This window comes from Scophthalmus maximus, chromosome 16, assembly GCF_022379125.1.
Source record: "Scophthalmus maximus strain ysfricsl-2021 chromosome 16, ASM2237912v1, whole genome shotgun sequence".
NCBI lineage: Eukaryota > Metazoa > Chordata > Actinopteri > Pleuronectiformes > Scophthalmidae > Scophthalmus > Scophthalmus maximus.
Window position 1 is genome coordinate 1,831,533 of NC_061530.1, and position 22,798 is coordinate 1,854,330.

General features: G+C 39.0%; 1 protein-coding gene across 8 annotated transcripts in view; it reads left to right on the forward strand.

Annotated features, from left to right (window-relative positions):
- The window catches only part of pou6f2 (POU class 6 homeobox 2), a 75,609-nt gene that overhangs the window by 19,609 nt on the left and 33,202 nt on the right, over nucleotides 1–22,798 (forward strand). For all 8 annotated transcript variants that reach the window (XM_047327640.1, XM_035612897.2, XM_047327639.1 and 5 more), the window contains 2 exons: nucleotides 1,919–2,016; nucleotides 8,440–8,659. In XM_047327640.1, the coding sequence (XP_047183596.1) occupies nucleotides 1,919–2,016; nucleotides 8,440–8,659 (318 nt within the window). The remainder of the gene's footprint in view (nucleotides 1–1,918; nucleotides 2,017–8,439; nucleotides 8,660–22,798) is intronic.

Below are 22,798 nucleotides of genomic sequence, written 5' to 3' on the forward strand. Positions count from 1 at the left end.
TTAGGCTTTTGCCAAAGGTTTATATCATACATAAAAAGCAGACTTGTATTAAATCACACATGGCACATGACCTTTTTGTAAAATGATCGCATTGATGTTTTTAAAGTCAATAAGTCAATTTTACAGTACTTAATTTGATTTAACAACTATGAAAACCTGGACTTTCAGATATTAATGTCCAGTTGAACCAAGCGTTTTAATCCAAAATTTCATTTAAAAAGTAGAAGCTTAATCATGCTATTTAAGAAAAAAAAAAACTTTATTCAACACATTTTTGAGGAATTCCTCAGTTGTTTTATAATAATTTACTTTAGATGTCAGATTTCAATAATGAAGACACATTGCCATGGCATAGGTAAAATCAAGCAAAAATGTTTGACAAAATTGGACCTCTAAAGCCCCTGAAAACTTGGTCTCAAAACTTTTGAACTATGTGACACAATGAGGACCAATCAAGTCAATTTTTTTTTTTCCGATTTCCCAAACTACTCCACTTTACTTTAACACGGCTGTGTGGGTGTGGTTTGTTCAGATTGTTTTTGACAATACCTTTACAACACAAGCAATCAACCCATTGACCTGATTGGTTCATGGCATAATTTTTTTTTTGAGACAACCACTGATAATTTACTTAAATTGCAGTTACTTAAAGGTAATACATGAAAGATTTTAAACATTAATAAAGCAGCTGCTTTGTATGGAAAGGAATACTATCAATGCTAGCCATTCTAGCAAGCAAATGGCCACCATGCAGGCCCACTGAGGGTGTGCTGTGCTCAATGCTGCAAGAGTGAGCACAGCCCCCAAAAAAGTTTTGAAAACACACATTTACCAACCAACAGGAAATAACCTGCTGATGAGATGCGATGCATCCATTTAACCTGTCTGCACAGCAGCAAGATAGATTATATTTGTTTTTGTTTTGTTTTTGGGTTTGGGGAGGCTCATCTTTACACGGGGTAACTTAATTCAGTTGTGCTTCTGTTCATTCAACTGTTCATTCACGTTAAGACTGACTGTAAAACAGTATAAGCCAGGAGTTTGTAAATGGCACATTTTTTGTGCAAATAGTTTTGTTAAACACTGCAACATTGTTTTCTCAAATCTTTTATTTGATGCCACAAAAGTAGATGCAACTTTTGCTTTGTGTATTCCAACTTAAAAATGATTTACTGTTTTTAGTGTGTGTTTTTAGAATTATCAAATCACAAAGTTCACTTTTCTTGCCGTAAAATCTACCTGAATCTTTTTGTAGTGTCAGATATTTGTCCATTTTCATTTCATATTTTGACTCATCTTTACATTAAGGCACTATATGATCTTCGTATCATCAGGGTCAAAGCAGTCTTTTGCACTTTTGTCCACACTCGGTGCACTGCTCAGAGACTCAGTGAGATAGGGATTGCTTTGATATCCATCCATTGGTGTCCTTTATATTCCCTGCGGCCATCAGCAAGCTTATTATCATGTCCCTGTCTGCTTTGCTTCACTCTGTCTTCGTAGCAAACAGGTCTAATTGTGTCTTGTAGCTGCAGGCTAAGAACGGAGGGGGGTAAGGGTGGGTTTAGATGAGTGATACTCAGTTATGTAAATGGCTGAATAATATGGCCCCAGCATTTGTGGTGGAACTCTTATCTCTCAGCAGTAATCTAAGCCATGGGGGGCGCGGCAGTATGCATCATCTCCCATCAATGATCCTCTCCACCGGTTGATATTTTGTTCAGTTCTACAGCGGTTATTGATAAAACACTTTAATACAACCCCCGACTCCCTTTCCTGGCTGCCCTCTTCAATTGCTACAGCACTTTATTGTAATATCACAGCATGGTCTTTGTTGTGTCTTTATTTACTTATACTGGCTGTTGATCTAAGGTATTTTATTTCTACTTTCCTACATGGATCTCTGCTGCTCTCTCAGGAGCCCGTGATGGTTCGATCCAGTCAGATGCCAGCAGCAGTCCTTTAGAGCAGAGTCAACTGGGCCAGTCTCACCCAGGATACCCAATGGGTCCGCAGGTGAGTGAAAGCATCAGTCTTAAATTTAACCCAAACTTACAACACTTTTGTTTGTTTAGTCAGTAATGATGTTTATTAATTAAGACATTTGTATGGTTAACAATTGTTCTGCTACATTAGGTATGTATAGCCAAGATAAACAATCCCATATCAGATGAAATAATAATACATTTGTTATTTATTATCTATTTGCCTGACAGTTGGTCAGACAGCTCATCTACTTATAAAGCTCTTGCAAACTTTGCTTCAAATTTTAAGCATTTCTCTATAACATTAAAGCCCCAGTGTGTAAGTTTTGTACTTTTCTGGCGGCATCTGCTGGTAAAGTTGCAAACCGCAACCAACTGAGCACCAGGCAGGGGACGCTTTATGGGCCACCGCTAATTTCATTTCTGGTTACCCGCAGCGCTGGAAATTCAAGGCGAATGCACGTATTCTCGACCGTTTTCTGCAAGCATATGTAATGCGCTTCCAAGGTATAATGTAACATTAAACCTTGGAACTCGGACCCCGGAAGTCGGGGGGGTGATTTTCCCGACCTCCCGAGTCGCAGTGGAACTGGAACGCGGCACAACAAACATGGCGACATAGCAAACATGTCAACTTAAATGGAGGCCTGGTCCCCCTAGTGTAATTATAGGTAACTCATTCAAAGTTGACGAAAAAACATGGGTTCTTTGTTGTAGGTTACTATATATATGAACACACAATTATGGACAATATATTCAATTTCTGTGAAAAAATTATTCTAAATATTACACACTGTAGCTTTAAATAATCGTTAGAATCAGTAGGTATCAGATTCAAACATTGCAAAAGCCTTATTGCAAACCGGGGTAAGAGCACAGAGTAAAAAGAAACAAATTCAAATAGAGTTAGTGTGTTTAAATGACATTATTTGTCAGTTTTGCTGACAATAGTTTCTTGACCAACATATTTACTTTTTTTGTCACATATTTACAATTTTTTTATATCTAAGGATCATGCTTTTTTCCTATAAAGGTTTATTATAAAGCAACTCCTGCTTCTGGAAACAGGATCTCTTGTTGGGTAGTCATTGGTTACTGCAAGTTCTTCCAAATGTATCTTTTCTTTTTGGACAGCCCCTTGCAGGGATTAAAGCAAAAGATAAATAAATAAATAACTTGCAGCGGGTTAAAACACACTGCATTGCATTATTTCTTTCTCATTACAAGTTTACTCACTATGACCCATGTTCAGGCCTTGTAGCTCATTCTGCAAATATTTCTCAGCTCATTTGGAGGTCAGTATTTGCTATAACAATCAGACATTCTGCACAAATTTAAATTGGTAATTATAACTACTGGCTAAGTAGCCAACACTGTAGGGGGAAATCATGTACATTGACAGCCCCATTAAAAAGTTGACTTATGAACAAACTGCAACAATAAACAAAATTGTACAACGTTTATGTTTTATGTTTGTTTGAGAAAGATTTTATATATGTACTCTGCTGTAAAAAGTTGTAAAGAGCAACGAGTGAACTCTGGAGAATGTCCGTAGCATTGCGTCCGGACAGTCTCCGGAGTTTACCATTCACATATAACGAATGCAGCAGGAGATTGTCCCAGTCCGATGCATTCACAACAGTAGGATAATCTCCAGAGCATTCTGTGGCGTCTTTGGAGAAGCAGGAGGCTCTGATAACTCTGTGGCGGTGTTTTTGTTTGCAGTCATCACGCCCACTCACTCGCTGTGAATTCTCCGGAGATTTTCCTGGTGTATTCTGGGTTCACTAGGACATGCTCAGAGATTTGACCTGGGGGCTGACAGGAGTAACTATGGAAAATGTCCAGAGGTGCAGACATTTGCACTCTCACATACAGCCCCTTCCAGAGAAGTTCAGGACAGTGTCCAAAGTTCAGTGCATGTCTGAAAGTAGCTTAAGTCTAACCCTAACCCCTAATGACGTCACCCATTGACATAACAAGGGCAAAACATGAAATGAGACGAACAACCTTTGCAGTGATTACTCTGTCCATGCTAACCTTAAGCAAACACGCGGTCACTCAAAAAAAGCAGGACTGCACCAATTGATTTTTTTTTTTTCAACCAAATGGTCGCAACAAAGAATTTGATTATATGTTAGGAAACTGGTTCTGGGTTCTGTCCTCCTTAAAATTATACTATCAACTGCACTACTCTCATACATAGACTCTGTAATGTAACTGACAGAAATATGTTTTAATGATGGAAACTTGAATCCCTGTCCTTGTCTAACTGACTTCACACCTCTGAAAACTGCCATTTTTCTTCCTGCAGTAGCAACGCTGCTCTCTATTTTTGATGAAAATTGCGAATAGAATGAAAATACTAAAAGAAACCAAACTATGATAGTGCAGTATGAATGATTATAAAGATTGATGACTAATTCTGCTCTGTTAATCATGTTATTTTGATGCTGATCATCTGATGATAATGAGAGAGAGATTAAGGTGTCTGCATGAATGTCAATAATCACTTACTCAATCAATTACTAAAATTATTTCAGGGTATTTAAGTAGCTGGGTGTAACATAACATATAACACTGTCACTGACTGCTACAACAATAATTATTTTCAGCTAAAGTGTAAAATTACAATGTTATTTGTCATCACACATCATCTTCAAATGTAATTGAGCTGTGGCACTAATGAGCAGACAATACAGGCCTTGTCATAACAAGCAGAGGAGCAAAGAGCCCAAGCCTGCAGCTCTGTTAATAGCTCAATCAGGCATTGTCCTATCTGATTGGATTTATTGGCCTGATCGCTCACCAATGTTTAATGAACATCCATCTCATTAGTGCTGCTCAATGTCAACTCTTAACACGCTCACATGCACATGCACATACACACACACACACACACACACACACACACAAACACACACACAAACACACACGTAGTGTCAGGTTTCCTCCATCCTCTTTAATAAGCCCATTCCCCTTGCAAATAGTGTTACTCAATGACAGTCAATCCTCATCAGGATAAACGAAAGAGGAAACATGAGAGGGAAGATCCTCCGTTTTGTTGGGTAGGTTTACAGGGTGATAAATCCCTGGTGAAAGAGTCAATCTGCTGCAAGTGGAGATAAAGAATGAGCTTAATTATAAGCACTTCTCTGATAACTTATACCCTGGATGGTCAAAGTCACTGTTTTGATAATTGAAAAGAAATAAACACAGAAGGGAAAGCATCTCGAGCAGCCAACGTTAAGAGTCTGAGCCTCAGCAGGCGGCTCTCAACAGTCACCATCTAATATATTAATGCTGTCAGTACAGTCTCTGTGAAGCTAACACTTTTCAGAAACAAAGGCGCTCCGCATGCCATACCCAATTCTCTTGTTCCAGGATCAATATGTTTTGATAGATTCTCGCTCCAGAGCCGGATATTGTTCGAACAACCATTATCCAATGGTAGTTTACTCAACATGAATCCACCTTCCTTCTGTTTCCCGCTTGCAGTTAGGATGACAAAAGTCTGCTATCTGGGTGATTATGGGCAATTTCTCAGTGCCAGAGCTGCCAAGCAGATAGAATATCCTATTCTCCCCTGATGGGCAGAGAGGCTGGGTACCACATCCTGCCCTGAATGGGGCGGTTTCCCATCCAGAGCCCAACACACACCCAGTTCTGTGAGTCTGTGTGGCCCCTAGGAGACCACTTCTCAACACTCAGCTGTCAGGCCTGCCAAGCACTGTACAGCAGCTTTCCACCAGCACCTATGGAGAGGACGAGTGAGAGCATCAGGCGAGAAAGCAGAAGGGGGAACTGCTTGTAAATCTAGATGAGTGATACTGGGGATTCATGTAGTGAAAGCTTTTTGTGTGGCTGCAGAGTTGAGTTAATTATGTTCACCCTAAATTTATTTTAATCTCTGATTTTGATATGTGCATGTACATTGTTTTCCCCTCAGATCAAGACTATAATCACTCGAAAACTGGCACAACAAACAGCCTAAAGACCTAGAGCTTTACAAAATCTCCAAAGTGGTTTCTCTTGGCAGCTGCCTATGTGTGTAACAGCTGCGTGCTTCTCCAAAGCTGCCTGTAATGATAAATAAATCAGGGGTACATCTGATAATTGCAGAATTGTGTTTTAATGTTATTCCCTTCTATGTGAGACGGTCTTTGCTGTCAATCTCTGCAATCTCATTTTGTTTGGCTCAGAGATGAAATGTTCAAAGAGTGTCTTTGATTATATGCTGTTTGGATTTAAGATTAAATTTAGTTCAAAACGCGAGATTAAACATATGTCACTTGTAGCTAACAAAGGCATCGTCTTTGTTGTTGTCCTTTGAGGATTTTTTGAGCTCTCAAATTATTCATTAATTTTTTAACATTAATGGCAAATGTCATTTTGAATGCTCTCAGAATCATCAGATATTGTCATTGCTTATGCACTGTTGTTGTATATGAAAGGAAATGTTGAGAGTGACTAATCCTATACAATGTGTGTGAATACTCTTGCCAGCAACAATCCACTTTCTGTGCTTTTTTTATTCCTTTAAAAGCTTAGAAACACAAACAGGTATTAATTTGTCTTTCAGTCCAGATATTTCGCGCTTTGTGGCTTTAAACCCATGTGACCTGTACCTCTTAAACAGTGATCGCATGTGTGTCGGAGTGAGTGCAGGCGTTCTGCACCATACATGGTTATCACAGTGACACGCCTGTCACCTAGGAGCACCAGGGTTGGGAGTATGGTGGGCTCTTCACACCAGCTGAAGACACACCATGCAAAACAGAAGCAGATAGCTGACAATTGGAGTTAAAGGCTTGTGAACTTAAGTCACAGTGGAGGAGTCAACACAGTACTTGCCTAGCAACATTTAAAGGCTGCCCTAACTGTGGACACAACCCTGACAATGTACTTTTATTAGTTTCATTCCAAACAATTTCAATTCAATGTTTAAAGAGTAATTCTGTTGGTTTTTGCAGCATATTCCACATCTTCCATGTCGTACTGCCTGTGTAAATTCAGTTTGAAATGCTCCAATGCAGACGTAATTTGAAAAAAAGGTTTTATGTGAATAAATTAACTCTCGTTCCGAGTGTATTCATGGAGATTGTGGCACAAACCCACGTCTGGCTCTCAATGATATATGTGGTTGTGTAATTCCAAACCCACTTCTTCGGAGAATGCATTTGAAGAGATTTTCTTCTGTACAAAATATCTCTGAGCGATACAACTGATAACATATCTTTTCCTCTATGTGTATGACTGCACATATTCCACTTTAACTAATATGAATGAATGGGTACATGAAAGGGTGAGTGATGTGTTATATCCCTCATCAAAAGAGTAAAGTACTGCCACTTTTATTTACAGTACCTTGTATTTCAGGCACATTTCCGAGGGAAATGTTCAGCGGGATGAGCCATAAATCACTCTGCATCTTTGTGAAAGAGAAGTTCTCAGCTCTTTCACAAAGGTTTAATTTGATCTCCGTCAGTACCAACGGCACTGTGTTTTCACTCTCAGTCTGTGACACAGCAAAGAACAGAATCCAACTGCAAAACAACTGTATTCATCAAAATACACTCTTTAGTCACACATTCACACTGGTGACTGCTTTATTACATGTCTCAATTAAACGTCTCAGGACATAATGTAGTGTGAATATTCATCAGTTAAATGTGATGTCATTCTGATGTAATACAAGTGTTATGCAGCACACACAAGAAGAACTGGGCAATAATTCAATACTATCCTTTATGGACTACAGAGGAATCTAATCATGTTATCATTACACAACATTCTGCTGTTTTAGACTGATTCTGAGTTAGCTGTAATAAAAGACTAACAACATTAGTTTTTATATTATACATGAAGATTGGGTGTAATCCTAATATAAGAACATAGTGTATAAGTTATCTTTTTTTATTTTTTTTATTAATTTTCCATATTTTCATATGTCAGAATTGAATATACATATGTCCTATATATACAGTAAGTCTGTGTTGCACAGTATCCAGCGTTACTGGTGTTGTGCATTCCAAAGAGTAAAAAGGTGTAACTTTAACCTGCTACATTACCTAAAATAAAAAAAATTAAGTATCTAACGGACACATAAAAAAATGAAAATGAATTGAATATTTAAATTAAATACGCTTTAGACTTTCATTTGCAGTAGTGTGTTCAAAGTGTGTGATGTTAGAGAATTGACTCTTTGTATTTGCTTTTATTATAAAAACCTACAGTATCTACCCCAAAATAAGCAATCTGAAGTAACTTAATGTGCAGGTGACATATGAGAAGAAAATGAAATCATATAAAGCTAAAAACTTCCAAGATGACACAATAAATCCTATTACTAATGACTTTTTTAACAAGCCTGCTGATAACATTACAGATGGTGTTTTGATAATATAAGGCATTCTATATATCTTCATGTGTGTTTTGTGTGTGTGTCCTACAGTCTCTTCTGGTGGCACAGCAGCTGGCCAGTGCAGTGGGTGGCGTGATGTCTGGGGCAGCGCCAGGAATGAACCAGCCCATCCTCATCCCGTTCAACGCAGGTGGACACTTGGGTGGGCAACAGGGCCTGGTCCTCTCCCTCCCCACCGCCAACATTCAGAGCCTGGTGGCTGCTGCTGCTGCAGGGGGCATCATGACACTCCCCCTCCAGAACCTGCAAGGTAAGAGGGGTACAAGGGGCACAGTGGACAGTCAGCTTCAGACAAAAGAACTCATTTGTGTCACAAAGCAAGTATTGTGTCTTAATTTTTGTACTTCCCTACTCACACGTTCTATTTTGAGTATGTAGAAGCTGATGGATGTTCAAAAGAGATACCAATATTTTAAATCCATTGTTGCATAGCCATGTCAAACTGTTGTTTCTATGTATTATATATGATTATTCATAGAACACGAGGCACCATATTCACCAACACTATTATCAATAAAGATAACAAATATTGGTATCAATACAATTTTCTTATGCTTTCCACACTGTGCGACATAGAAAAGATTTTTGTTTTCCCTTTAATAAAAATACTTTACAATGGTTCTGTGCTGGTCGGAATCCTTCGGGGTTTGTATCCCAAAAAGCAGCTATCCTAAACTTGCCCAGAGGAACAACCATATTAATTACAGGTCAATGTTTTGCAGTGCAGCGCAAAAGCACTTTATGCCTCCTTTCTGTGCATAAGAGTGCACCGTACTTTACTTTTTTTTATCTCCTTTCCACCTCATCTGTCCATCCACATGGCTGTGCTTATTCCTGCCTTTTAAACTTTAATGCCCAAGTGTTCTCTTTTGATCATAGTTGTAAATGGTTTTCATTTTAATGTTTAAAACAGTGTCTCTTTTATACCATTAGATAGAGGGATGGATGGGGAAACAGTCAGTTATAAATCTTGGATGAGAGAGCCACACTAATGTAAAAAGATGCCAGGCTACTTGTAAACCAGTGTGTTTTTAGGATGGAGATTACAATAATGACAGTGCAGCACAAAGTGCAGGGAAGGCTCCCTTCATGTGTGGAAATGGATAGACAGATGCCCTGAGTGAGGAAATGTGGAGGTAGAAGCCTAATGGACACAAACATGCATAAATAACAGCAGCCATCGCTGTGGGTAGACCTTTTAATAAACCCGCATCTATCCAGCGAGCCCTTCAATGTATCCGTCAGTAGTGAATGATAATGGGCCCAGCAGGCCCGTCTCACACTTCAACGGTCTTCCTCCTAGTGCATGAGGGTTACCCAGAGGCTTCAGTGATCTGATGAACTGATCGACAAACACATTGTCAGGGTGTCCGAATGCCAAAACAAACACCTCTCAGTCATCCTTATTGTCCACTGCCAAACAAACCAACAGTCTGGAATCCAATGTCCTGATAAAATTCCCCATCCATGAGAGATAGTGAAAAAAAACTGTTGTGGAGAAATGCCTCTGTGGCAGATCTTTTTTTAAGCGGGTGGACTGACAGACTGCCTGTTCGCACGTCCTCTTATCTGAGGGGGATGCATTGAAGGGACCTCCATGGACAGAAAGTGACACAAGTCACGAGTGAAGCTAAATGTCTTGACTGTGTCCGGGCCCCTCTGGCCACACAGCGGTCCTCCACTCTGCCCTGTCTGAGTTCATCACAGCTCCTCTGAATGAGGCCTGCTGGCACAGCACCTCTGTCAGACAACTGCAACTCTGGCCTCTGCCCCTGCGTCCCCCTCGCTTTCCCCTACCAGCTCCTCTTGGTCTCCAGGCCTGATTAATCACACATACGATACAGTACAACGCTGTCGCTGGGGAGCAGTCAGCTCATTTCATGACCTCAGGAGAAAGTGTGCTTTACAGCACTCACGCTGCGAGCTAATTAGTGTCAGATCAGACGCAAGACAACTGTGAGACACAGTAATGAGACTCCAGGAGGAGCCCGGGATAGGGTTGTGTTTAAATGTAATGAAGCGCCTAATGACCAACTAATAAGGCTGTTTGTCTTGTGGAATGGGTGGTTAAGGGTGGGGGAACTTCGTACTTAACATGAGTGTCAGCATGTCGGTAGTCCAGTAGTGCTCAGATTTAGGTATATCAGTTATATTGAATGAAGAAAATTGAATTAAATGACAACAATGAAAACAGCATCATTGATCGCAGTGTTTATCTTGCTAATCAAAGCTGGCTCTTTAAAAGTTTATTTTGACAGAAGGGGAACATGCTGGACTTCTGCAAGCCTTTGGCAGGCAGCTTTCAGACTGTGATGAATAACTATCACTGTAATGGGGCTGTGCTATAGAGTTGGAGCGGTTGCTTAAATAAAACTGAGGAGCATCTTGTGGCAGACTCAGTAAACACAGGCACCAGTGTAACTGGTTATTTGTCAGAATGATTTATGCCCGCATACATGCAGTAAAAACAAATTCCTAATGAAACTAAACAAGGGAGAAAGTTATCTTTTGTGACAAAGTGCACACAATTCTAGCTGACTTCAGAAAGGCAAAAACTAGGTTGGGTCATGCTAGAGGTCTGTGTATATGACAGATCATATGAATAAAAAAAAATCATACATGATTTTCACAGTATGTGTTACTGATGCAGACAAAACAGATACAGATTTTTGTTGTTAGATGTATGATGCTAACTTGTGGCTGCATTTTTAATAGGTTTTCATTTCACATTATTTTATACGAAGCATGGCATGATTACCATACTTGTAAAAAGTAGTTGTATCAAAGCACTGTACATGTAATGCTCAATGGGAGGAAGCAGAACAAAGTCTCATCTTTCTACTCTCTTCTCTGTGACTCACTCAAAAGTAATGCAAGAAGCTAGTTTACCGGAGCGCTCTCATATTAATAAGCATATCCCATCTTATTTGTTCTCAGCAGAAAGCCATGCAGCGCAGCACATCAGAGAGTTGAGTTCTAATGGTGCGGTGAGAGCATTGTTCTTCTGTACTCGTCCGCAGGAAACACAAAACAGCACTCAGGCATCCCGATAAAGGTCGGCATCCCCCTCACCTGCAGTAATGAGACCCGGTGTCAGTGCCAATCAAAGGCATGTCTGTCGTTTTGATGAAAATGCTCAGCAGTGTTGTTTGCAGGTTGCAGTTTTTTGGCATGATACATATTAGGGAAATCACTCTGCTCATTACACCAACAAAGAGTGGGCTCCAAGGGGGAGAGCCAAGTGTTTGCACACTAGTTAAACACATCAGACTTCATCTCTTCTGCCTCAGCTGACTGTTGCTCCTTTTAGAGGTTATCTCACTGGGCCATGCCACTGACTTAACTCCGCTCTGTTGTGGGAATGTTTCCCTGTCTCTTTAGCCATTATAGTATCCTAGTTTGTAGCCAAACTAGATGCTCATTGAGGGATTCTTCTCGCCATATGTCGAATCTTTTTGGGTTTAGAATAGAGATGGGTTATCGTTTGTGTGCACATTGTGAGTACATTATGAGGACCCAGTGTAAGAAGTCCATGTTTCCTCACATCAACATCTGCCATTTTAACACAATAGAGGGCCTGCTCCATCCCTTCTCCCTTATCGCTGTTTAATTTGAAGTGTTCTCAAGCTGTATGTATTCCACGTCGTCCTTTAATGATTTAACTTTGCTGTGGTTGTAAGATGGCTCGCAGGGGAGAGAGCTGCATTAAATAAATAACAGTGATAAAATGTAGACCTCATACATTTCAGAGCTAATGCAACTAACGGTGCAATAGGAGCAGCTGCACACAGTCCTGGAGCGGTAATTTGATTGATTTGTTGTGACAGCAGCCAAATAATTGATAGTGAGGGGTGCTGCTGGAGATGAAGCTCAGGCGGAGGCAGGTTCGCCAGGCAGTCCCAACAGATATGGCACCCGGTTTCTCATCCCTGCCATTGATATCTGCCAGTGGTTTATTGTTTGTCTTCAACAAGCAGCTTGAAAGCGTGGGGGGTTACTGCCTTTGTGACAGTTTGGCGACGGGAATAAGGGGAAAAAAATCACCAATCAAAATGTACAGAGGAAGGATAAGAGGGTTATAATCAAACACAAAAATTTAGTCAGGCTGACATGCAGGTTTACTGTACATGCAGGTATGAACACAGAGACTCTCTCCCATGAGACTCGTGATTTATACTGATGTCGTTTTTGAAGCTGAGATGTGAGTAAATTTTACCCCCTGGTGTTTCACTTGTTGCAGACATGCTAATGATTTGTTCTGAATTCAAGTTACATATAATTCCTAATTGCAGAAAAACAACTTTACAAATAATGCATATTGTATCTGATTATAAAAAAAAGATTTTTTAAATATATGCATGTCAATATTTATCTTTGTTTTCTGCCTGGTATTGCTGTTTGACCTGCTGGGTTTTGACTCATGTTTTGTATCTTGTGGATGGTGGCAGTGTCCTTCTGGCTCAGTCATATGAAAGGACAGCACGCAGCCAGAGCCTGAAATAGAAAGAAAGAAAAGAAAAGGAGGAAAAGAAAAAAAAGAAGGGAGGTGGACAATAATATTGTTAATTAGATGTGGCTGTGTCTGCTCATTCATAGCAAACCCTGACATCTGCCCTCACTGGTAAAAACTAAGGGAGTTTTTTTTGCAAACCTTTGCAAACACAGTCTACAAAATAGTCTATCCACATTCATAATGCATTTATTTAAATACATTTTGTTGTAATGTATAAGGAGGGCGTAGTTTTCTGAATTAGAAGTTTAAATTCCAAAATGAGCAGTTTTCAAAATCATGAATTATTAGAAACATGCAAAATTATTCCATTATAATCCACCTGTTTTTTGAATTCCCTCGGCTCCTGAGCTTGCTCTATGCTTAGTGTAAGTAAAGTTTTAAATGTGAGACATGCTTATTATTGTGTCCATTCAACCAAATTAACAGTTTATCATTGAACATACTACAAATTACGTAGTGGTGGCGTTTTTTAATCAAACCTCAAATATTTAAACCTGATAGCCTTGATAAATATTCAGAATTTAAATTGCATATATGGATTAAGTTTCCCCATAGATTATCTACAATCAATAGAGTTCATTTTTTCATCATCACATAATCAGTCTGCTGTTCCCTTGAGATAGATCTGTCGATCACAACTCTGAGGTTTCAATAAACGAGTATTGAGTGTGATATAAATTACAGTACATAAAAGTGTATTGTTTTTGTGATATTTCAACACTTGTAAATTGCTTCCAGTAAATGCCTTGACCACTTGGCCCCGGAGTTGTTTTGCAGAAATTACATCTCACATTTGTCCTCCTTTTTCGGCCAGAATGTTTCCGAAAGATTTGCGAAAGGTCTGCCATATTGCTGAGGTGCAATTCAGAAGCTTTCAGCAACAATCTGTAGTCAAGCATTTTAAATGAAAATTGATTTGTGATTTACATGGTCAGTGAGGGGAAACTGAACTTATGAAATGTTGTATATGAAATATTAGACAAGGTGCAGTGGGAGAGAGCAGACAGAGATGGTAATCTTGTAGAACTGGAATTCCCGCCTGGCAGAACTGGGTGACATTTTACATTTATCTGTGTTTTGCATGAGTTGTAATGTTAATGGTAATTTTATGGGACTGAACTGGAATAAAAATGGTGTTATCGCCAATTGCTTCAAATGCAGAATTGTGTAAAGGAGCACAGCTGCATCCTTCATTTCCTATTCCCTAGTAATTTGAGTTATTGTATGATCTGTCCTCTGTGTTTGTGCAGCCTGCCTTTATCAGTGCGTTCTAAAAAGAGCACATTATGTCACATATCTTTACAATATGATGAAGTACACACATTGTTGTGTTTTGATATTAGATATTAAATGCCAGATCTGTTTGTAACTCACAATGTGTCTCAGCTCGGTAAATTCATTTTTGTTCATGTTTTCTTGTAAATTCACAAATCACAGGGACTTAAACTAGATGTTAATGTAAAAAACACATGGCAACTTTTATGTGTAGAGGAACGTTGTATTATAAATAATCAACTTGAAGTGAAGTAAGTATATCGAATCTGTGAAACCTTGAGCTTAAAAGTACTGTATTTGCGGTTTCATTTTGATTTATCCTCAATCCAATGGAGCATAATATAAGATCATAATGTAAACTAACACATTATCAATGTTGATCTATCATACACTTAATAATACAAGGAAATCACTGTAGTATCACACTCTAATCAATACTACTTACACTCAGCCCATACCTTGTGCAGTGAACATTTCCTATTCCCACTCTGGCATTGCACAACATGAATGGATTTCATAGAGCTGGCGCTTCCATGTTTGAAAGAGAAAAGAACCAGAGAAGAACAAACAAAGTGATCCTGCAGCAGCAGCATCAGATAGGCTGTGGGGGTCTGGAAGTCAACTTGGATCACACAGAGGTCATTTTTAAATACAGCTCTCCACTTCCCTGTGTGTGAACCAAAGAGTCTGTTGTGGCATTTGTCAGCAGATGGTATAGAACCAAACTCCTCATCAGTGGGGACGTCTTAGCCACTGCTAAAAGCTATCTGTGGTCTGCTGACCAGGGCCTAATTACCTTAATTAATGGCCAGGGTATCTGGGGGCCAGATTTGTGAGGGCTTTTATCAGTATCAGTGCAGCCTAAAAGGTCCCGCAGGAGGCCTTAGTAGTGTGTAGGCCCCACGGGTGCTATTTCTGGACTAACTGCAGACACATCACAGATGGATCCTGTGGCAGAGAGCTTGAAGAGAGCTATCTGTTACTTACATATCATAAGAACACTAAATACATCTCACAAAAAGGTTTTTTTCTACTTTTCTCTCATACACAAAAGCCCGTCTCCTGTCACTGCTGTGATTCACAATGACAAATTAGACTTTTTAATCTTCACCTTTTTTCCGCAGACTATTGGGGGGTTGTTCAGTGGGCTCTCACTGTGAAATTAGCCCTTTTACTTTCATTTTCCAGCTGCAATGAAATGGTTAAAAGTCACAGATCAGCCAGTATGAAAATAGAACTGATTCAACAAAATCTTCTGCTTTCCCTTGCTTGCTCCTCAACCATCCAGAAAAAAACCCTCCCCCAATATCGCTCAACCCCAATCCCCCCCTTTTTGTTCTCTGCTATCCCATCCTAACCCCCTCCCCCAGCCCCGTCAGGCACCTTGTCTGCATCTGAGGAAGGCTTGTAAGTTTCACGAGCATACATTTCATTTGATGATATATTGTCCTGGTGCTGAATTTCATTTACTGCCGCTGCCCTTTGCTGAACCTGTTGCTAGTCAGTGAGCACGATAAGCGTATAAGTAGCATGCTACTTCATTCATCATACATCGTTCTGGGCTCTCAAATATCTCATATGCTATTCAGGAAGAAACTACTAAACTGGCACAAAGGATCCCACTAGGATCAGCTGAGGTACCATTAAACACTGTGTACAAAATAGAACACAATTAGTCTTTGTTATCAAAAAGCTATTTCAGTGTTGCATCTACAAAACATTAGCCTTCATTTCATGGTGTACACGTTGTTTATGTAGGGGTGGAGGGGGGGGGGGGGGTATTTCTCAAGTGCAGTGCTCATGTTGTACATAATTCTATTCACATTGCATTTTGAATGCATGCATTTTGAAATCATTTTTTTCCCTCAACCATAGTGGCTGCTCTGTGTTGTATTAAACAGCATTAATAATCACAAGAGGCTCAGTGTCACTCAGAAGTCTCCACATCACTAAGGCAGACAGTGTTGTGCTGCTGGGCATGTTGTGCTGTGTGAAAGTGCTTACACGCTCCCTCAGACAACCAAAGGGAATAATTAAAGACAGAAGATGGAGGCAGAAGAATGGAAAGCAAATCCCATTGTTTGGGGTTATTTCATCCCACTGAATTTCTTTTTCTCACTTTCTTTCGCTCTCTTCTCACATTCCCCCCAAATGCACTGTGGGTATGTGGCACACTATCAAAAGCATATGTAAGCGAAGCAGCGTAGAACAAAAGCTCTATGATGTCCTCCTCATGCCCACATTGTCTTTTGATTATTCTTTATTATCATTTTATATCTGTGTAAGTTGGAAAGGAAGGGAAGGCTTAATAACCTAATAATATACAATACTGTATCGCTCCGAAAGCACAAGATGTGTTTTGGATGGTTGGAAAACAAGGTTGCTTGTTCTTTATTTGTTCTTATTTTCCCTGATGACTTAATTTCTTCAAGCCCGCAATATCCAAATTGTTACAAAAATAATCCACAATGAAATTCAAATTTAAGGTGAACTAGACTGTTCCACTCCATTTCTAGAGCAGTAAATGAAGCCCCTCAATCTCTCCTAGCTTTTACAGTCATTCAGAGGCACTCAGTCATCTCCGTGCATCAGGCCCGCAATATTAATATATTTTTACACCCACTGGAACAGCCGCATGAACATAAATTTTGCATGAGGCTTTTACTCGCGGCCTCCGCTTTGGTCTGACAACACATGATGGGACCATGAACACGCTGTAATAACCCAGTCTGGCCTGCTGAGCAGACAGACGCTTTTTTGAGAAGAGAAAGGGGGGTGTCCAACACCTTTTATACTCCAAAGGACAAATGTCGGACCTCTTACTGAAATTTTTTTTTTTAATATAGATAATGTAATTATTTAAATATTGATTATATATATGTATATATATATAACTAATTTCACTGATTAACAAACCCTTTTAGCGGTTTAATGATGGTTTAAGGGAAACCTGTGCACTCCCAGCCACCCAAACACATGGTTTTGCCCCACAGGTCAGTTTTAAAAGGCAGAAAAAGTCAATAAGAAAAACAATTGCGACACATTCTCTGAAAGGAATATCATTTTGTGAAAATAAACTAGAGCTCACTTTGCTTGGGACCCCCTGGAACTTTCTGAAGGGCGTTTGGAGGACCCAGGACAACAATTTAGAAATCAATAAGCAACACAAAAAGGGCAACATTATCAAGTACACAGGGATTTTCTTGTATATGTAACATCTCCATGGAGAGGATTTGATTCTTTGAAACGCTTCCCTTAGAGTGAGAACTCTAGCTTGATATTGCCTTGCATCACAAAATGAAAGCATTATCTCTGGAGTGATGTGGTTTAGTTTCTAAAATCCTGCGGCTCCGCGACTCAACTCAAATCTTAACTGTTGACATATATATAAATATATATATATTTTTATGTTTTTTTACATGGTTGCTGAGTTCCTCCTGCAGCAGGACTGAAACTCTGATATTGCCTGCTGTAGCTCTGAGTCATGTTTTTATTCAGCAGTTCACTAATTCTTTAACATTTCATTCCCTCTGCTTATTGCTGCCATTGACAAGGTAGGAATCTATTCTCCATTACTTTAACATGATTGTAGATTGTATGGACTTGATTTTAAGGTTGTATAACTAAAAAAATTACTTTGTTTTTTATCTTTAGATGATGAAAGTCCACCTTTACTTGTGTTCAAATATTGAAATATTCAAGACAATACAGTTATACAGAGTATGTTAACTACACATCAAGTATTTACATGATACATGGTGGAAAGAAACAAAGTAAAATCCCTCAAGTTCAATATTTGTATTTCATATATCATATCAACTATGTACTTTTTGACTTCCTTTTAGAGATAGGATATATTTCTTTTTACTTACAGATTAATAATTAATTAATTTTAAATTTGATATTAATAGATTAAGCTATCTAAGTGTAAATGAACTAAAATGTATTCAGCATTTACAGAGGACATTGTCACTGCAGGACTATTACATGTAATGGAGTATTTTTTTATTGCAACAATCCTCCTTCTACTTGAGAAAAGGATCTGAATACTTTCTCCACTACTGGTGATGAGCCTGTTAATTGACAAGTTGCTAATGAGTGTCATGAAATATTACTTACTGAACGATTTTGTTATGAAGCCATCCCCAAATACATTTTTTTCCTTTTCTGTCTGTTTTTACAAATGACTTTGGATTTTAGCAACTTGTGAAGGTTTTGTAACAGTTTCTAGACTTAACGCTACATTCTGTAATACTTAGAAGAACTTATTCACAGAAATTGAACCCGAGGTCCGTGTAAGTCTCCATGTTTGCTAAGTCGTGTTAAATAAGGTTGCACAAAACGTATGAATACGTTGCATTCGCGTTGAATTTTCAGTGCTGCTGGAAACCACAAATGGAATCAGCGGTGCACCACCAGAAAGTGTCCCTGCCGGGTGCTCAGTTGGTTGCAGTTTGCAACTTTACCACCAGATGCTGCCAGAAAATTACAAAAATTACACACTGGGGCTTTAAGAATTAATCACAAATATAACATTATTGACAGATTGATCATTACTGAAAATGACCAGTGTTTTGTTACACAGAGAAGCATTATCAAATGATCAACAGTGAAAAGAGTTCACAGTGAGCTAAAGAAGTGAGTCCAGAAACAGTCATGTTATCCAATTCATCAGGTTACGCGTGCTCCGATCTAATCCACAGAGTAAAAATGACCTTCCTTTCACCACCTTTATAATTACTAGATCTCATAGAGTCTAAATCTCCCTACCTCCAGTGGAGTAATTATTGATGTGACTCACTGAAAAGGCAATTGAGACGGTGGTTTATGGACTCCCATAGTGGAACGTGAGGCAGAGCAGTAATGGGGAACTTGTTTGTTCCCTCTCACCTCTCTTGTTAAAGAATCACAGCTGTGTTTATACAAGAGCAGTTTCTAAAAATACATGGTGGGTCATATTCAACAGTATAATTCACTCAAGGTGGTGCACATATTTCAATGGCAACTATGAGACACAATATTTACTTTTCTGACACAAAAGTAAGTGTAGATTTTAATCATTCCTGTGAACTCAATTGATTTTTTTCAAGTTTTTTTAATCTTTTTTTTCCTTATTTGATGCCCAAGAAACTTCAATTCCTGCAGCATGAGGTGATCATCTCAGCCTTCTTTTGACCATACTTTTGGAGCACACATAGTTTGAGTGAAATATAGTCAAAGTTCTTCAGTGTAGATGTGATTTCTGTCGCGCTTCATGTTGGCCTAAGCTATGCTTTTTCTATGCTTTTTAAAATGATGAGCACCTATTCATGAATGCTTTCTAACTCGAATGCATCAATAGATGTATTTGTATTTCTTTGAATTTGCATGACTTGACACTCGCATGTTATGTACTGGGTACATCTGCAACTTTTCCAAAACACCCATTTGTGGCAGGTTTTTTAAATTAATATTAGTGTCCTGCATCTTTTTAAAAACTCACCAATGGTTAAGTACCATTGTTCCACACCTGCCCTGACTGACTACACCTGTCCAGAAACACCATGCATGTTTCAGATAACTCATAGGGGATAGTTGTAAACGTAGGTCTTGTGCATTGAGAGGAAACAAGGAGTCAAGCTCGAATCAGCCCCAGAGAGAAAAGTGCCGTAATCGAAGGGTTGGCAGGGACCACTGAGATAGCATTGGTAATGAGAGAGCAGACTGCCCCCACCCCTCTCACTTCTCAACCGCATAGGAAACAAAAATAGCATTTTGTCTGACGAATGTGCTAGGTTTGACCTAGCCTTTCGACCTCTGACAATCAGTCTCGCTTCATCCTTCAGTACTTCAGAGGCCGGGACTGGGACAGTCAAGATAACAGTTGATTTCTGCGTTGGCACTAAAGCAAAGAAGCTCTGAAAGAGAGATGGCGGACAGTTTCTCAAAGCGTTGAGGTTGGAAGCTTTTGACGTCTCAGTGCTGGTGTTTCACTCCCAAATGATTTTTGTTAAATGTTTAAATGCAGGACAAAATGCCACAGTTTAACTTATAATTTAGCCGCATGACTTTTCACTCTGGCTCATTCCTCATTATAAACATTAACATAGGCGAGTTGTGACAACAGTGAAAGTGGGACCATTGCTCTTACACCCCTTGGGCATGATGACTAAGTGGGAGCTCTGCTTGCGTCGCAGTCGGACGACTAGTGAATATGAGACACAACAAAGAGACAGTGGGAGATATAATGAGCACTATAGGATCCCGGCACCCTTTTGCCCTCTCTCCATCATAAGTGAAGCTCCCACTCTCATCCTCGGCCCTGTGTCTGCTGGAGGAAGGAGCACAAACAATTAGCTGAGACAAGTCGTTTGGATTATGTGCTCGAAAAAGAGCAATCAGACAGCTGTGGTTAAAAGAATGAGCTTCAAAATACCAGTTGCCCAATGAGAGAGTAAGGGAGGGTCAGTGGTCTTGACAGGCTTAACAAGATGACAGAATTTATAAAGCACTGCTGTTAAAGAATATAGTGACCTGCGGTGTAGCCCTTATAATAAGGCCACATGGGGTTTCTTCCATATTCCCTCTGTATTTGTTTTCTTTTGCCTCATATTCTTTTGTTGTGCCTCTTGTTCCTCGGCGTAATGGTTGGCGCTGCAGGAAATTCTCCAATCGTCTTTGATCTTTGCCTGGTTTCGATAATTTTTTGACAGAGATCTCATTTTACTCCCCCTTTTGTTTTCCCCCTTCTTGGTTCGTTTGTATTCCATTGTTAAATGGGGTTCAACATTTTGTCGTTGTGAAGTTGCAAAGGAAAAGAGCTGGTCCTGTCAGGGGCTCAGCACTTGCTAGACAACTTGCCCCAACATTTCAAGTAAGAATTGGACTCTCGCCGTTTGCACAGATGATATATAATTCATGGTGGGGGTGTGAGAGAGGTGTCAATGTGTCAGCAGGTAGAAGAAATGTAAAAGTGTACTGTTTACTGGCCAAGAGATGCTGGCTTTCTTTTGCTGAGCTTCTGCAGAGTGAGGATCTTCATCAAATGTTCATCTGTGCCTGTCCTGGAGTCGTAGTGACCACACCAATCAAAGACTTTTATGCCCCGATGTTTTATTCATATTTTATGAGACAACCATACTTAATTATTTAACTGCATTGATTCTGTATATGTACAAGCATGTCAATGCTAGTGTTCACAATTGCTCAGCTGCCTTATCGATGGATGTTTACAAATTTTCTGTCAAACCTGTTTTGTTGTTTTAATTCATTTTGATGGATATGACACATGATTTAAAATATCTCTGAAAATGCTAAATTAGACATATCTACAATGAGTAATTTAAATATTTGAGGCTTTTAATCATATAGGACTATGGTGTAGGTTGTGCAACCAAATGAAGATTCCATAAGTGACTAATGGTTGTAGAAATACATGTTTTCTCTGTATAATGAAATTAGTCATATTTAAAACTTTGTTATTTTTTTTCACAATTTTGGCATTTGTTTGTTTTTTACAACAATTACCATCAGATAGATAGTGTCACAATAAACGTACTCCCTCAGCAGGATTGATCAATTTAGTTTCTGCACATACTCTGTTTATATTTTTCTGCCCATATAATGATGAATGATGAAATATAGTACTTTGTTTAAATTTGTTTAGTATTTTTTTCATCTTTACCTAATTCAATTTAAAAGAAATATGTGAAATTTCATTGCACAATATTCTTTCTGAAAAATGCATGACTTCCAGTTAAATGTCAACATACAAATCAGGGCTGTTTCCTATTGTCTTTTAATCCACAGAAAATTGTGTTGGAATCTGTCATGGTCATTTGTTGTACTCATACTACATCACAGAGTCAAAGCCAATAGCACAAACTCAGATTAACTGTCTGTGGCCTTTCCGAGCACATAGGAGAATTTACTGTTGCCTACAAACATGAAATACCCTCACTAGAGCCAGTGTCTGGTATGTCCGTTGTGGCTTACTGTAGAAACATCGCACTGCAACATGGTTGTCTCTGTGGAAGAGCACCAGCTCCTTATGTAGATTTGAAGCTAACATTTTAAGCTGACAAAAAAACAAACAATTGTTAGGCTCAGATTATGAATATATAATTACTATTATATTCAATTTCTTAAATTCCTTAAATCCTACACTCTGGTCCTTTAAATTGTGTCTAGCTTTTTGGCTGACAAGACTTTTCTAAGTTAGAAAAAAAGAAACAAAACTTCTGTTCAGATATTTTTACGTTTATTTTTTATGTTTTAGATATGTGGGTCCATGGAAGTATTTGCATATTGCTGTGGTTGCAGACTGTTCTGTTTCAGTCTGAGTGTTAACAGTATTTTTTTCTTTTTGAACAGCATAAAAATGTCTCAGCTTTTAAATGTAGAAATTAGGTTCTAATGGTGTGCCATCATTGGAGCCAATTACTTAATGGGTTTATTTCTGAACTCTTGCAGTGAAGATGGATGTCTTTTTCCTATGATATTGTAAGTCATTAAACCAAAAATTCTGACATTCTCAAATCGACAATGAGGACTTTTGGTTCCAGGGAGAGCAATTATATCAGTCAGACTTGATAGCTTTGTCCTCCAACTAGTGAAATTAAA